General features: G+C 43.1%; 1 protein-coding gene and 1 non-coding gene across 8 annotated transcripts in view; both read left to right on the top strand.

Annotated features, from left to right (window-relative positions):
• Window positions 1–17676, top strand: part of NFATC3 (nuclear factor of activated T cells 3) — a 144418-nt gene that overhangs the window by 97282 nt on the left and 29460 nt on the right. For 5 of the 7 annotated variants that reach the window (XM_054535016.2, XM_024233757.3, XM_002826568.6 and 2 more), the window contains exons 7-9: window positions 2255–2310; window positions 4029–4155; window positions 11204–12211. In XM_054535016.2, the coding sequence (XP_054390991.1) occupies window positions 2255–2310; window positions 4029–4155; window positions 11204–12211 (1191 nt within the window). Of the gene's footprint in view, window positions 1–2254; window positions 2311–4028; window positions 4156–11203; window positions 12212–12814; window positions 14238–17676 lie in introns of those variants that run through there. The other 2 variants (XM_054535017.2, XM_024233759.3) reach the window with 2 other exon arrangements.
• LOC112129477 (small nucleolar RNA SNORA48) lies at window positions 9731–9864 on the top strand. The gene has a single exon (XR_002911877.2). It is a non-coding gene; the product is annotated as a small nucleolar RNA SNORA48 (small nucleolar RNA).

A 17676-nucleotide genomic window follows, 5' to 3' on the forward strand; every position in this document is an offset into this window, starting at 1 on the left:
TAAAGACCCTGATCCCTGTGTTCTTGGTTTATTCAGAGTGTACCTTTATTAATTATTGTACCCAACACATTTTATTATAATGAACTGTTTGCATTTGCCTTTCATCCACAGGCTGAAGGCAGGGCATCCTGTCTCAGTTATCTCAGTAACTTGAAGTGTCTGGCACATAAGGATCCAGCAAATGATTGCTGAACTGAGCTGTAATTCTAAGTAGGTGTAGCACTTGCCTGTAGTATCTCTTGTGCAGCAGAAGTAACCATTGTCTAGTTACTGGACTGGAAAATGATGGTTACAACCTGGAAAGCATTTGATGAAATATCTCTTGATAACTTCACAGACCAGATGAAGAAGTGATGCAAGCTGTGTGTGGCTTAGTCACTGGGTGAATGCCCGTGACACAAAAAGAATGCTTTGGAATAATTGTACATCAGTCGGAGAGCTTTAGTAGCAGATAAGGCTGTCTCCAAATGAGTAGTTCACTTAGGATGAAGAGACAGAAAATGTGTTGGCCAAATCTTCAGGTGACAGAAATCTGGAAAGCCTAGGAAACGTTTTTTAGGACCATCAGTATCTGAAAAATATTTTGACAAGTCAAGGGATCCAACAAAATGAAGTCTCCCTGCTGGGAGTAAGTAATGTTCCAAAGGGTTGGGAGAAAAATACCAACTCAGCTGTATAAGTGCACAGTATGGGAACATGGCAGTAGGAAATGTATAGACCCTTGGTCACATACTTAGTGTGAGAGTCAGCATGTGGTGCTCCCAAGAAAGCTTCCCCGCCTGCACCCCAAGAAAGCTTTCATTAACAATGACACAGCATTTCCATGTATGGTGGTTAGAGCCTTAGTCATTCTGTACCATGCTTGGTCATTTCTCACCTAGGTTATTCAGTCCTGGGCTTTTTGAATTTGGAGGAGCATGTTTAAGCAGAGACCGTGAAGTCTAAAGTATTATATAAGGAATAGGCACAGAACTGGGTATGCTAGCCAGTAGGAGAGGAGACACAAGCAGATATAACAACTTTTCAGCATCTGAAATATAATCTCACAGAGAAGCAATCAAATTTTATTTTGTGATGGCAAGGAATAATGTTTAGCCTAGTTGTTGGATACCATAAAGAGACATTTCATTTATCACGAGGAGCTTTCTAGCAGTAATTATTATCCAAGATGGAATGAGTTACCTGGTGAGGAAGTGAGTTTCCTGTCATTTTAGTTGTACAAGCAAAAGTTGGCCACCACTTGATGGGGGTGTTCTCAGAGGGCTTTTATTTATTTTTTATTTTTATTTTTTTTAAATTATACTTTAAGTTCTAGGGTACATATGCACAACGTGCAGGTTTGTTACATATGTGTAGATGTGCCATGTTGGTGTGCTGCACCCATTAACTTGTCATTTACGTTAGGTATATCTCCTAATGCTATCCCTTCCCCTTTCCCCCACCCCACGACAGGCCCCAGTGTGTGATGTTCCCCATCCTGTGTCTCAAGTGTGTTCTCATTGTTCAATTCCCACCTATGAGTGAGAACATGCGGTGTTTGGTTTTCTGTCCTTGCGATAGTTTGCTCAGAATGATGGTTTCCAGCTTCATCCATGTCCCTACAAAGGACATGAACTCATCATTTTTTATGGCTGCATCGTATTCCATGGTGTATATGTGCCACATTTTCTTAATCCAGTCTATCATTCATGGACATTTGGGTTGGTTCCAAGTCTTTGCTATTGTGAATAGTGCCACAATAAACATATGTGTGCATGTGTCTTTATAGCAGCATGATTTATAATCCTTTGGGTATATACCCAGCAATGGGATGGCTGGGTCAAATGGTATTTCTAGTTCTAGATCTTTGAGGAATCGCCACACTGTCTTCCACAATGGTTGAAGTAGTTTACAGTCCCACCAACAGTGTGAAAGTGTTCCTATTTCTCCACATCCTCTCCAGCACCTGTTGTTTCCTGACTTTTTAATGATCGCCATTCTAACCAGTGTGAGATGGTATCTCTCAGAGGGCTTTTAAACATCACTTGGGTAGATGGTTAGAATGAACTCAGTGGGATCTGCTAACCTGGGCAGCCCAAGATCTTTCTCCTTATTTTTTCCCCATTTGTACATATTTACATTTTATTTTCATAATGGAAGTCAGTGGAAAAAAGATCCCCTTTGTTAATAAATTTGTGATACTACATGCATTAGATTTTGTCTGTATACTTTCTGATATGAATTGCTTTTAACTATAAACTCTTTCTTTCAATAGATGGACGACCTCAGTGGGAGGTAGAAGGGAAGATAATCAGGGAAAAATGTCAAGGGGTAAGAAATTTACCTTAATTCTTAAGAAATATTTAAGACACTGAATAGAAAATTGAATAATGCTGCTTTATGGTATGGATGACTCTTTTGTATATTGATTAATAAAAAAGTAAAATTAGGCTGGGCATGGTGGCTCATGCCTATAATCCCAGCACTTTGGGAGGCTGAGGCAGGAGTATTGTTTGAGCCCAGGAGTTCGAGACAAGCCCGAGCAACATGGTAAAACCCTGTCTCTAAAATACAAAAAATTAGCCATGAGTGGTGACGTGTGCCTGTAGTGCCGGCCACTTGGGAGGCTGAGGTGGGAGGATCACCTGAGTCTGGGAGGTCAAGGCTGCAGTGAGCCATGATCATGCCACTGCACTCCAGCCTGAGTGACAGAGTGAGACCCTGTCTAAAAAAGTAAAATTTCTAGCGGTTTGGAAGTAAAATACTTACCTAGTATTAAAGTAAATTAAATTAAAGTTTAGAAAAGATAACCAGTTGGTGTCTTCTTTTCTCCTTATTGTATGTAGGGAAGGAGAAACTAGAAATGAAAGATCATCAGAAGGTTCTTATTGAAATTATCATTAATTTCTCTGAACTCATTTAGGAATAAAAACAAATTCAATAAAGAACATATGTATAGGCCTTCATGGAGAAATAAAAAAGAGAAAGAACATATGTAGTGGGTAAAAGATAGGAGCAAGACAAGTCCTTAGGGAATTGTGTACTTAACACACTATTTCTAACTCTTCAGCTATTTAGTTAAGTCTTCTAGGATTCTACATTGAAAGTTTTGGTCTTGTTATGGTGGTTGGAATGGAGAGACAGAGCATTTTCTGGGCTAGGGAATACCACTTCCCACAGTGCTTTCCAAAGATCTGGAGCAGTTAGGTTGAGGATTGTATTTGGTTTGGGGCTAAAGATTTTCACCTTGGTTTTGTAAAATTATTTTTGATATAGATATACATTTTGTTTAATGCCAGTTTAGAACATTTGGATTATTATTTTTTTAATTTTTATTTATTTATTTTTAGATGGAGTCTAGCTCTGTCGTGCAGGCTGGAGTGCAATGGTGTAGTCTCGGCTCACTGCAGCCTCTGCCTCCCGGGTTCAAGCGATTCTCCTGCCTCAGACTCCTGAGTAGCTGGGACTACAGGCGTGCAATATCATGCCTGGCTAATTTGTATTTTTAGTAGAGATGAGGTTTTAACATGTTGGCCAGGCTGGTCTCAAACTCCTGACCTCAAGTGATCCACCCACCTCAGCCTCCCAAAGTGCTGGGATTACAGGTGTCAGCTATTGCACCTGGCTCCAGTTTAGAACATTTTGAATATAAAATTTAAAATAAGAAATCTAAACTATAATGCAACTTGGGAACCATTAAACCTAATTAAAAATCAGAATGAATTTACTGTTAAGATACATAGTAACATGTAATATTCAGTAGAGTAAAACATCTCACTACATAGTATGTAAGACTTTTTACTTCTGCTACAACCAGAAACCCAACTGGGTGAGTAAAAAGCAATTTCTCTTTTATTGATTAAAGGACTTATCTCTTTCAAGACTGAAGTATCCCTTTAGTAAATCTCCAGATGATGTATATGACTAGCTGATGTGCATAATTATCTATGCTGGAGCCTTGTAGTTAAGACTCATGAGTTGTGATGTGTTTAACAGGTGCATTTCATTTTTAGTTCTGAGTGTAACACAATCTTGCTTTCCATCCTTAGGCTCACATTGTCCTTGAAGTTCCTCCATATCATAACCCAGCAGTTACAGCTGCAGTGCAGGTGCACTTTTATCTTTGCAATGGCAAGAGGAAAAAAAGCCAGTCTCAACGTTTTACTTATACACCAGGTACGAGGAGTCATGATGGTTTACTATAGAGCTTTCTTTCCTAATGAATAAAAAGTTATTTAATGAATCCTATATTACAATGTTTAAGGTAGAGTGCTTATAAACAATGAAAACACCAACAGATGCCCAATCTAAAGTTTTTGTTGACTTTAAATATTAGATGTGGTCTCAGTTGTTATTTTGTAATGATTTATTATAAGGAAATTAGAAGATGGATGGTAGGTTTAAGGTCTTTTTTCAGAAGAGTTTTTATCAAAAATTCCCAGCATTACAGAGGGGCAGGTGTTTGTGAATATGTGTGTGCTTCTGGGTCATGAACTCTCCTTGTACCCTTAGCACCATAAAAAGGCAGTGTGGCCAGGTGCAGTGGCTCATGCCTGTAATCCCAGCACTTTGGGAGGCCGGGGCAGGAGGATCACTTGAGGTTGGGAGTTTGAGACCAGCCTGACCAACATGGAGAAACTTCATCTTTACTAAAAATACAAAAATTATCTGGGTGTGGTGGTGCATGCCTGTCGTCCCAGCTACTCAGGAGGCTGAGGCAGGAGAATTGCTTGAACCCAGGAGTGGAGGTTGCAGTGAGCCGAGATCGCACCATTGCACTCCAGCCTGGGAAACGAGCAAAACTCCGTCACAAAAAAAAAAAAAAAAAAAAAAGAAATGAGCTTTAACAGAAAGGTAACATGATCAGACTTGTGTTTCAAAATCATTTTCCTCATATTTCTTTTCTTTATAAAGTGTCAAGAACCAGTTTAATCTTTTCTGAAATTAGTGACTCTGAGGAGTGAGATTTACATGAGATAAATCCAAGAAGGTGATTCAAACACCAAGAGTGTTTTGAATATACAGACAGAACATCAGTGATGATAAAGAATATCAGGTTTTGGGGACAGATGAGAGGGGATAGGATTTAAAATGGGCCTTAGAGGGGAGAAGGAACAGAAGAGAAAGAAGATAAAGAAGATGGATTAAGATGGATGTAGATGAAAAAAGTTTGTAGATTTAGTAGTGGAGAGTTTAGGAGCTTCCATATGATAGCTTTAGGTTTTTTTCGCAAAAAATGACATGAAGTGTCCTGTTGTGAGCGGAGGGAAGTTTGGGTGATTTCACAGTTGGACAATCATGGAGAATGTTTGAAATAGTTTTTGTAGGCTGGGTGCTGTGGCTCACGCCCGTAATCCCAGCACTTTGGGAGGCCGAGGTGGGTGGATCACGAGGTCAGGAGATCAAGACCATCCTGGCTAACATGGTGAAACCCCATCTCTACTAAAAAAATACAAAAAATTAGCCGGGCGTGGTGGCGGGCGCCTGTAGTCCCAGCTACTCAGGAGGCTGAGGCAGGAGAATGGCGTGAACCCAGGAGGCGGAGCTTGCAGTGAGCCAAGATTGCGCCACTGCACTCCAGCCTGGGCGACAGAGCGAGACTCTGCCTCAAAAAAAAGAAATAGTTTTTGTAAAGAGAGAGAAAGTTCTCTACAGAAACCTAGTAGCATTCTAGACTTGATTGAAGGGTACCATTGATGTTGATCATCAATTTACAGATACTATTATAATTAATCCTATAATTAGGGGTTTAATTTTTTTTTTTTTTTTTTTTTTTTGAGATAGAGTCTTACCCTGTTGCGCAGGCTTGAGTACAGTGGTGCGATCTTGGCTCACTGCAACCTCCGCCTCCAGGGTTCAAGTTCATATTATTTTCCTGCCTCAGCCTCCCAAGTAGCTGGGGTTAGAGGTACCCTGGCTAATTTTTGTATTTTTAGTAGAGACAGGGTTTCACCACGTTGGCCAGGCTGGTCTCGAACTCCTGACCTCAGGCAATCCGCTTGCCTCGGCCTTCCAAAGCGCTGGGATTGCAGGTGTGAGCCACTGCGCCTGGCCCAGGGGTTTAATTTTCTTTTTCCTCCCTTTTTGTTTTTCATACCACTTGGTAACAAGTTGACCTGCTGTTAAACTTTCTTAAGTAGCACTCAAATTCTTCAGGGCAGGTGGTAAGGTATGCATCTCCTCCAGAACGGGGTACGTCCTGTCCAAAGAGGTTATCAAATACTGTTGAGGGATTGTAGACTCTAACCTGAATGAGAAAGAAGAGGGCTTTCCAGATTGCAATAAGGAAAAGCAAAATCAGTCAAGCAGCTTAGGGGGTTTGATTACTTACTACCTTATAATGGTAGTAATTGAAAGGCAAACCAGGAGAGTTTGCTGCCTTTCAGCCCATGAGTTGGAAGGACAATAAAAAGGCAGAATCCTAGAGGATATTACATTTGGGAATGGAAATCAGTAGAGCTCTGGAATGGAAAGAAAACATTGGGTTGCACTGTAACTCATCACTAGCCTTATGGTTGATAGATGACAAATCAGGTGGCATACACTAACAGAAGAATAGACACACAGGAATGTTTGTATAGTACTTGTTCTGGTTGGTTACTATCTCTGTAGCATTTAGCTTTTTTCATTTTTTTCTAAAATGACATTTTGAATAAAATTTTTACAAAAGCCAGTACATTACTGTAATTTTTTTTTAAAAAAAAAAGACAGGTGGAAGGACTATATTAAAACATTCAAATTCTTGGCCGGGCACGGTAGCTCATGCCTGTAATCCCAGCACTTTGGGAGGCCGAGGCGGGTGGATCACGAGGTCAGGAGATCAAGACCATCCTGGCTAACACGGTGAAACCCCGTCTCTACTAAAAATGCAAAAAGATGAGCCGGGCGTGGCATCGTGAGCCTGTAGTCCCAGCTGCTGGGGAGGCTGAGGCAGGAGAATGGCGTGAACCCAGGAGGCGGAGCTTGCAGTGAGCTGAGATCGCGCCACTGCACTCCAGCCTGGGTGACAGAACAAGACTCCATCTCAAAACAAAAACAAAACAACAACAACAAAAACATTCAAATTCTCTTCTATTCTGCGACGATCATTCCAGATTCCTTTGATCCACATATAAACAAAATTTTAAAAAAATGGAAATGGGACTAGCCCATATATAGTTTTGTAACTGAACATTTTTTCTTCATCAACAGACAGAGTTTTACAGAATTGTAATAACTTCTTAGTATTCTGTTGTATGACCTGATCTCTGTTATGTTAGTGTTATTTTGTTTGTTTCATTAATTTGTATGAATACTTTATTTAGAGATTTTATTTTGTTTATGGCAAATAATTCCTTTTAAAATTTTACTTATACAATTTTTAGATAGTCATATTGTTACGGGATCCTTGAGGTGTCACTTTGCCAGCTGAAAACCCCTGTGGCTAGTGGCACCTTTGCCCACAGCCCTTTGGGCCCACTTGGCCTGGCAAGCTGCATTCGGCTCGTGCAACTGGCCTGGATCCCCTGCCTGCCAAGGGTGAGCAGAGTGGGAATGGATGTGTGAGTGAGTGAGCGTGGGGTCCAGCCACTGCTCACAGCCAGGCACGCTGGCTATGGAGGGGCCGGCAGCTCTAGGCGCCAGCATGGGTGGTGGCTCCCTGTGAGGCTGCAGCTGGACCAGGGATACTGCAGGCAGCTTCCATGGCTGGCACTGGGGAACATGGTGGCTCCCAGAAACTTGGAGATGCCAGGAACCTCAGAGCCCCAAAGAGGGTGTCACAGCCCTGGCTCAGGGAGCTCCTAGGTCTGGGCTCCCTGAAGGCCGCAGCTCTTCTCTCCTTGTTGCTGCCAACATAGCGAGCAGGGGGCCTGTTTCAATCCTGTTTGTATTACAACTCTTTCAGCCCCAGTGAGTTCTTGTCGTGTGCCCAGGAAGAATGAGGTACACGGACAAATAGAGGGTGAGCGGGACGAAGAGGAGCTTTTTTGAGCAATAGAAGAGCTCAGAGAAGACCCACAGAGAGTAGCTCCTCTCTACAGCGACGATGTCCCAAGTGTTCAGCCCTCAGCAGAGAGGAAACTCTAGAATGGGTAGCTCCTCTCCACAGGCAGGTTGTCCTGTTGTCTTCTCAGCCCTCAGCAGAGAGGAGACCCTGGGGTGGGTAGCTCCTCTCCACAGCTGGTTGTCCTGTTTTCTCTTTTTGAGTATGGCTGAGTCCAGGTTTTATATGGGCTTCAGAGGAGAGAAAGTGCATGCTGACTGGTCCATGGGGTGGCCATGGGTGGGCCCGGAAAAAGCACCATAAGTTCGCACCCTGGTCTGTGGGACTGACAGCCCAGCCCCCAGGCTTCAGTCCTTCTCCACCCTGAAGGTGGGGCTTCACTGGCAACCCACCCCTTTCCGCCCAGGAACCTGTCTGCCTCCTGTTGCTGTTCATGGTGCCCAGGTTGTTTCTGTCAAGGGGCGCCTGCAAACCAGGGCTGACCTGCCCTCAGCCCTACCTCGACCTCCCTCCCATGCTCATCAGTGCCCAAAGTCTGGAGGGGGCTGAGGCGGCAGGGGGCTGGTGTGTCAGCACTGCCCCAAGCATACACACACCCGGCTGGGTTGCAGCGTCACCCAGACTCGGCCTCAACCTCGCTCCAAGATTGAAATGGGCACCAGGAGCAGGGAGCGGCCAGACACCGGGAGCAAGCACCTCTGAGCCTGTTGCGGGAGGGGGGCTTCCTGGGTCTCTCTTCCTAGGCAGAGATGCCTAGGTCAGCAGCCATTGTTTGAGTGGCTGTAGCTGCACCCAGGATGGTGGAGCTTCTTCCTGCTACCGCCCCTCTTCCCCTGCCAAGAGCACAGGGATACCCGGGTCAGCAGCCGCAGCTGGGTGGCCACAACTGCACCCAGGAAGTGCAAGGCTCCCGTCCTGCCAACTCAGAAGGTGGCGGGGCTTCCGCCTGTTCCTCAGCTCCCACCAGCTCTGTGGAGCACGCAGTCTTGGCTGCACCTCGCCCACTGCAGCCAGTGTCATGGCAGTGGCCACTCTAGATGGGCAACCACTGCCATCAATAGTTGCTTGTTTTTTATTAAGGTATTTCTGAATTTATTACCTTTTTGGCAATCCCCTTGCAATAGGGATCCAACCAATATCAATATCCAGTGGAGGGATGATCATTAATTGCAAATGGCTAGTTCTTTTAGGGTTTTTAAATTTTATTTTTGTTTGAGAGAGAATTTCACTCTTGTTGCCCAGGCTGGAGTGCAATGGTGCTATCTCGTTTCACTGCAACCTCTGCCTCCCAGGTTCAAGTGATTCTCCTGCCTCAGCCTCCCAAGTAGCTGGGATTACAGGCGTGCACCACCACGCCTGGCTAATTTTGTGTTTTTAGTAGAGACGGGGTTTCATCATGTTGGCCAGGCTGGTCTCGAATTCCTGACCTCAAGTGATCCTCCCACCTCAGCCTCCTAAAGTGCTGGGATTACAGGTGTGAGCCACTGCGCCCGGCCCCAACTTCATTCTATTACATCTAGTTTTCTCAGCACCATTTGTTGAAAAGACTGTTCTCTCCCCAGTTGAGTGGTTTTGGCACCCTTGTTTTTGAAGATTAGTTGACAAATATGTGAGGATTTATTTCTGGACTCTATTCCATCACATTGATTATGTCTATCCTTACGTTAATATCACACTGTTTTAATTATTGTAGCTTTGTGTAGTAAGTTTTTAAATCAGGAAGTCCTGATTTCCTCCACCTCTGTTCTTTTTCAAGATGATGTTGATTGTCCTTGACTCGGGTAGAGTGATGTCTGATTGGTGCTGCCTATCTCGTATAAGCAGGGACAAATCAATGCCTTATTTATCCCGGCTTGGCTTTTGGTCTGTGCCCATACCTGGTTTATGCCTTGGACACACGGGAAAAAAGATTGTGTTGGCTATTTGAGATCTCTTGAGATTCCATATGTATTTTAGAATGAGTTTTTCTATTTCTGCAAAAACTGTCACTGAGACTTTGATAGGGATTACATTGAATCTGAAGATCACTTTATATGACTCAAGGACTTTTTTTTAAAAAAAAGATCACTTTGGAGAGTGTTGTCATCTTAGCAATATTAAGTCTTCAATCCATGAACCTGGAAAGTCTTTCCATTTATTTAGGGCTTCTTCAATTTCTTTCAGCAGTGTTTTGTAGTTTTCAGTTATAAGTCCTGCCTTCCATGGTTAAATCATTTCTGAGTATTTTATTATTTTTTGATGTTATTATAAATGAAATTGTTGGCTATGCACAGTGGCTTATGCCTATAATCCCAGCACTTTGAGGGGTTGAGGTGGGAGGATTGCTTGAGTGTGGGAGTCCGAGACCAGCCTGGGCAACACAGTAAGACTTTGTCTCTACAAAAAATAAACATGAGCATGGTGGCGCACGCTTGTATTCCAGCTACTCAGGAGGCTGAGGTGGGAGGATCACTTGTTGCAGTACGCCGAGATTGCATGATGGCACTCCAGCCTGGCCGACAGAGTGAGACCCTGTTTCCCAAAAACAAAAAAAATAAATTGTTTTCTGAATTCAGATGTTTATTGCTAGCTTATAGAAATACAACTTATTATTTTTGTATGTTGATTTTGTGTCCTGCAACTTTGCAGAATGTATTTATTAGTTTTTTTGTGGATTTTAGTACTTTTTTTGATCCCCACATGATGGCAGAGGATCAAGTGAGATGCATGTGAGAACCATTGTAAAGCAGAAGTTCTATGAATGTCAGAGTCATGATTTCTGGTATATGATGCAACATGTAAAACCAGATGACTGGTAGGCTTCGGATCAGGGATCCCAAATTCAATACTTAATTAGGCCCTAGGGCTTTGTTTTTTGTTTTAGTTACTTAATTTTGAATAGGTAATAAATACACAGTGAATAACATTCAAAAGACATTAAAAAGTGTATAGTAAAAAGTAAACTTCCTAATTCTGTCCCTTAGTCACCTAGTTTTCCTTCCCAGCAGTGACTCTAGCATAGTTTCTTGTGCCTCTTCCCAAAGATATTCATATTATACAGAAGCAAAACGTGTATGTGTATACATATATATACATCTGCACATACACACAGACATACATGATATTTTATATGAACTGCCTTCCTTGGCATTTGAGTTTGCCCCTCAGCTTATGCTGTAGTTGTGTAACCTAGCATGAAGGCCTGTCATAATAATTTTATGTATTGTATAATAATATTTGGTTTAATCATTTTCTTTTCAGTTTTGATGAAGCAAGAACACGGAGAAGAGATTGATTTGTCTTCAGTTCCATCTTTGCCTGTGCCTCATCCTGCTCAGACCCAGAGGCCTTCCTCTGATTCAGGGTGTTCACATGACAGTGTACTATCAGGACAGAGAAGTTTGGTTTGTTCCATCCCACAAACATATGCATCCATGGTGACCTCATCCCATCTGCCACAGTTGCAGTGTGGAGATGAGAGTGTTAGTAAAGAACGGCATATGATTCCTTCTCCAGTTGTACACCATCCTTTTCAAGTCACACCAACACCTCCTTTGGGGTCTTCCTATCAGCCTATGCAAACTAACGTTGTGTACAATGGACCAACTTGTCTTCCTATTAATGCTGCCTCTAGTCAAGAATTTGATTCAGTTTTGTTTCAGCAGGATGCAACTCTTCCTAGTTTAGTGAATCTTGGCTGTCAACCATTGTCATCCATACCATTTCATTCTTCAAATTCAGGCTCAACAGGACATCTCTTAGCCCATACACCTCATTCTGTACATACCCTGCCTCATCTGCAATCAATGGGATATCATTGTTCAAATACAGGACAAAGATCTCTTTCTTCTCCAGTGGCTGACCAGATTACAGGTCAGCCTTCTTCTCAGTTACAACCTATTACATATGGTCCTTCACATTCAGGGTCTGCTACAACAGCTTCTCCAGCAGCTTCTCATCCCTTGGCTAGTTCACCGCTTTCTGGGCCACCATCTCCTCAGCTTCAGCCTATGCCTTACCAATCTCCTAGCTCAGGAACTGCCTCATCACCGTCTCCAGCCACCAGAATGCATTCTGGACAGCACTCAACTCAAGCACAAAGTACAGGCCAGGGGGGTCTTTCTGCACCGTCATCCTTAATATGTCACAGTTTGTGTGATCCAGCTTCATTTCCACCTGATGGGGCAACTGTGAGCATTAAACCTGAACCAGAAGATCGGGAGCCTAACTTTGCAACCATTGGTCTGCAGGACATCACTTTAGATGATGGTAAGTTCATCTGTGATATGTTCTTGAAGTAGTGAAGATTCAGGAACTTTATTCTCCCAAGTGTCATGAAAAAGTTTCTATGGATTGCTTATTGGCATATGGTTGGGCTTTTAAATAAGTTGTTATTAGAAATATATGTTAATATATAACTTTGCCAGGCACCACGGCTCACGCCTGTATCCCAGCACTTTGGAAGGCTGAGGCTGGTGGATCACAAGGTCAGGAGTTCGAGACCAGCCTGGCCAACATGGTGGAACGCTGTCTCTACTAAAAATACAAAAAATTAGCCGGGCGTGGTGGTGTGTGCCTATAATCCCAGCTACTCAGGAGGCTGAGACAGGAGAATCGCTTGAACCCGGGAGGTGGCAGTTGCAGGGAGCCAAGATCACACCATTGCACTGCAGCCTGGGCGACAGAGCAAGACTCCATTTCGAGAAAAAAAAAAAAAATATATATATATATATATATATATATTTTCTTATCTATCCTCAAAGTTCTATATATATATATATATAGAACTTTGAGGATAGATACGAAAATCCATGCCTTAGCATCTGTTTTACCACTAATATCTGTTGCTGAATATGGGATCTTTTCTTCCAGAATATATAATGAGATCACAGTGTCTAGAGAATGGAATTCAAGGCCATTAGTTCCATAAATATTGCTGAATGCTGTCCTTTTGCAAGATAAAGCTAGATGCTGGGAATGCGAAGAATGAAGATAGAATTCTCGGCCAGGCTCAGTGGCTCACACCTGTAATCCCAGCACTTTGGAAGGCTGAGGCGGGTAGATCGCTTGAGCCTAGAACTTCAAGACCAGCCTGGGCAACATGGCAGAACCCCATGTCTACAAAACAAAATACAGAAAATTAGCCAGGCATAGTGATGTGGGCCTGTAGTCCTAGCTAACCAGGAGGCTGAGGTGGGAGGATCACCTGAGCCGGAGAGGTTGAGGCTGCAGTGAGCTGTGATCATGCCACTGCACTCCAGCTTGGGTGACAGAGTGAGATCCTGCCTCAAATTTAAAAAAAAGATCAGCAGAGATATGTAACAGATTTCACGGGAAGGATTCAGCAAGTCTTCTGTGAGTAGGTGACATTTGAGCCAAGTTTTGGAGGATGAGTACAGTTGGCTTTCTGTATGCATGGGTTCCACACCTTGGATTCAACCATCTGTGGATTGAAAATATCTGGGGGGAAGAAAATGGATGGTTGCATCTGTATTGAACATGTACAAACAGACTTTTTTTTTCTTGTCATTATTCCCTAAACAGTATAATATTACAACTGTTCCATAGCATTTACATTGTATTTGGTATTATAAATAATGTAGATATGATTTAAAGGGGGGATGTGGATAGATTATGTGCAAATAGTACACTGTTTTATATAAGGGACTTGCGCATTCATGGATTTTGGTATGGGGGAGTTGTGTGGTATGGACATAGTCATTTCTCAGTGTACTCAGTGGATTTTAGGACCGCCTGTGTACAACCAAATCATGCATGCTCAAGTTTCACGATCACCCTGTGGAACCCACATGTAAGAAAAGCAGCTGTGGTCTCAGTGCTTTGGGAGGCCAAGGTAGGAGGATTACTTGAGACTAGGAGTTTGAGACCAGCCTGGACAACATAATGAGACCTCATTTCTACCACAAAACCCTACAAAAATTAGCTGGGTGTGGTGGTGTGTGCCTGTAGTCCTAGCTACCAGGAAGACTGAAGTGGGAGGATCGCTTGAGTCCAGGAGTTCAAGGCTGCAGTGAGCTGATCGCATACTATTGCACTCCAGCCTGGGTGGCAGCAAAGTGAGACCCTGTCTCTAAAAAAAATTAAAAAGCCCTCCACATATGCAGATTTCACATTCGAGAATATTCTTTTTTAGATCCATGTTTGGTTGAAAAAAGCTGTGTATAAGTGGACCCAGACAGCTCAATGCTGTGTTGTTCAAGGACCACCTGAGTATGTTTTCAGTAAATGAACATCAGAGGCAAGTCAGATAATATAGCAGAAATAGAGAAGAAGGGTATGTTTGTCAGGGAAGGATATGTCTGTGGTGGGGTGAGGTATGGGGTCCAGGGTGGGGGATGGGGGTGATTGGTATGGTACAGGATGGTTTTAAAGCCATGAGGGGACATGCCAGGTCATTTGTGTGTAAACAGGTATATGTGTAAACTAGAGCAACACCTAAAATTGCATAGCATTTTTCTATTTATTATCTTATCTGTTACCATTCCTCAAACTCTGAGGTAGATAGTGACATTTATAGAGTTGGACTTTTGAAAAATCACACAACTAGTAAGCAGCAGAACTGAGACTGGTTCAATCCAGTCTTTTTCTTGTGGCACTACAACTGCCTCCCAGAAACAGCAGGCCATGGTGGTTAGAATAGAACTCTCTACTAAACGGAATCCCACAAGGTTTTTCTAATTCCTGGAGAATATTCTCCAGAAATGCATGTGCACAATTTCACTGCATTAACCCATGTTCACAACTGCATCTGATCTGTCACACTGTTTGGTGTACTTGAGCACTCTGGTATTTAAGCATTTTGCTGTTCTCTGTGCACAGCTGGCATAAGTGTCACTCCCTACTAAATGATGAAACCAAAAGGTAGAGAGCAGGCTGCTACTTTTATGCAAAACAGATTTGAAATAAAGGCTTATGCAAATATTGGCTTTAAAAATGTTGCCTGTTTCTTTTAGCAGTTTTAGACTAACTCTTCTCATTGCTTTTTACCCTGAAACAAGGAGTGAGACCTTGAGTCACTCATTTGTGATATAATTGAAGATAGGAGATTTATTGAGTGAGTCTTTAAGGGCACTTCAGCTCATTTTTTTTAACCAATGAAGATATTTTTTCCTTCTAAAAAGAGCCCAAAGCTAGAACCTTCTCTTTCTAATTTACCACAGGTTGAGAGATTTGGGGGTAGAGGGTCGGATAGGCAACAAATCAGATCTCTAGAAAGATTTTGGGAAAATATATTTCATTATTTGAATATATTAAGATTTGTTGCAAAAACAGAAGATCTGGAAAGGTGAGGGCTGTGAGGGCAACTGTAAAAGCAATTTTATTTTGCTTCCTTTATTATGGTAGGGCATACAAGCAAAAAAGGGGCCAGGTGCCGTGGCTCATGCCTATAAACTCAGCACTTTTGGAGGCTGAGGTGGGTGGATCACCTAAGGTCAGGAGTTGGAGACCAGCCTGGTCAACATGGTGAAACCCTGTCTCTACTACAAATACAAAAAAAAAAGCCAGCATGGTGGTGGGCGCCTGTAATCCCAGCTACTTGGGAGGCTGAGACAAGAGAATTGCTTGAACCTGGGAGGCGGAGGTTGCAGTGAGCTGAGATCGCACCATTGTACTCCAGCTTGGGCGACAAGAACGAAACTCTGTCTCAAAGAAAAGCAAGAAAAAATGTTCCCAGATTGTAGCCCCCCAGAGACTAGCTGTCACATTTGCTCATTGCCACCCCTCAGGGGACTTAATAGAAGCTCAGTGCTGCCAAGCAGTAATTACAGAGGGGGAAGAGCAGGACACAATGGTGTGCACCTGTAGTCCTGACCACTTGGGAATATGAGATGGAAGGATCACTTGGGCTCAGGAGTTCGAGTCCAGTCTTGCCAATATAGTGAGACCCTGTCTCTAAAATTAAAAAAAAAATGGACAGGAAAAACTGAAACGCACTCTTTTTATTTTTTTTGTGATGGTGGTCTCACCCTGTCATCTGGGCTGAAGTGCAGTAGTGCAATCTTGGCTCACTGCAGCCTCGATTTCCTTGGCTAAAGGGATCAATCCTCCCACTTCAGCCTCCTGAGTAGCTGGGACTACAGGCATGTGCCACCACACCTGACCAATTTTTGTTAAAATGCACTTTTGAAAACCTTAGATTATTGGCTGTATAATTTTTGCAAATTGAATTTTGATGCTTAATTTAAGCTCCAAAATGAATTTATCTTTATTTTTATTTTTATTTTTATTTTTTGAGATGGAGTCTCTATCACCCAGGCTGGAGTGCAGTGGTACAATCATGGCTCACTGCAACCTCCACCTACCAGGTTCAAGAGATTCTCCTCCTTCAGCCCCCCGAGTAGCTGGGACTACAGGCGTGTGCCACCATACCCAGCTAATTTTTGTATTTTTTAGTAGATACGGGGTTTCGCCATGTTGGCCAGGCTGGTCTCGAACTCTTGACCTCAGGTGATCTGCCTGCCTCAGCCTCCCAAAGTGCTGGGATTACAGGCATGAGCCACCATGCCCAGCCTAAAATGAATTTTTGATGTTTCTAATTTGACTCATTTATTATGATATTTGGATTTGCCTTTGAAGGTAGAATTTTTAGATGCTTAGAAAAAAAAGTTCTGCGAACTTTTAATGTAAATTCAAATTAGCTGGGCGTGGTGGTGGGAGCAAATAATCTCAGCTATTCGAGAGGCTGAGGCAGGGAGAATTGCTTGAACCTGGGAGGTGGAGGTTGCAGTGAGCCGAGATCGCACCACTGCGCTCCAGCCTGGGTGACAGAGTGAGAGACTCCATCTCAAAAAAAGAAAAAAAAAAACCTTTTAATGTAAATCCATACAATAAAAATTAAAATGGCTGGGCGCAGTGGCTCACTCCTGTATCTCAGCACTTTGGGAGGCCGAGGCGGGCAGATCACCTGAGGTCAGGAGTTCTTGACCAGCCTGACCAACATGGAGAAACCCCGTCTCTACCAAAAATACAAAATTAGTCTGGTGTGGTGGCGCATCCCTGTAATCCCAGCTACTTGGGAGGCTGAGGCAGGAGAATCGCTTGAACCTGGGAGGCTGAGGCAGGAGAATCGCTTGAACCTGGGAGGCTGAGGTTGCGGTGAGCCAAGGTCGCGCCATTGCACTCCAGCCTGGGCAACAAGAGTGAAAGTCCATCTCAAAAAATAAGTAAATAAATTTTAAAAACCCCATAAACCTTGAACTCCATAGCACTGGAATATCTCGTTTTTAAATTTTTTTTTTATTTTTTGTAGAGATGAAATCTTGCTAAACTGCTCAGGCTGGTCTAGAACTCATGGCCTCAGGTAATTCTCCCACCTTGGCCTCTCAAAGTTCTGGGAGCCATCATATCTGGCCAAATGTCCCCTTTCTGGTTAGCTTTATTTTATTTTATTTTACTTTATTTCATTTTATTATTCTTGAAGATGGCATCTCACTCTGTCACCCAGGCTGGAGTGCGGTGCTGTGAACACAGCTCACTGCATCCTCAACCTCCTGGGCTGAAGCATTCCTCCTGCTTCAGCCTCCTGAGTAACTGGGACCACAGGCACATGCCACCATGCCCTGCTAATAGTTAACTTTAAAAGTCATAGAGTTGGGCATGGTGGTGTGTGCTTATAATCCCAGCTACTGAGGAAGGCTAAGGCAGGAAGATCACTTGAGCCCAGTTTGAGGCTAGCCTGGACAACATAGCAAGACCCTGTCTCTGAATATTTT

Source organism: Pongo abelii, chromosome 18 (genome assembly GCF_028885655.2).
Source record: "Pongo abelii isolate AG06213 chromosome 18, NHGRI_mPonAbe1-v2.0_pri, whole genome shotgun sequence".
Taxonomy (NCBI): Eukaryota; Metazoa; Chordata; class Mammalia; order Primates; family Hominidae; genus Pongo; species Pongo abelii.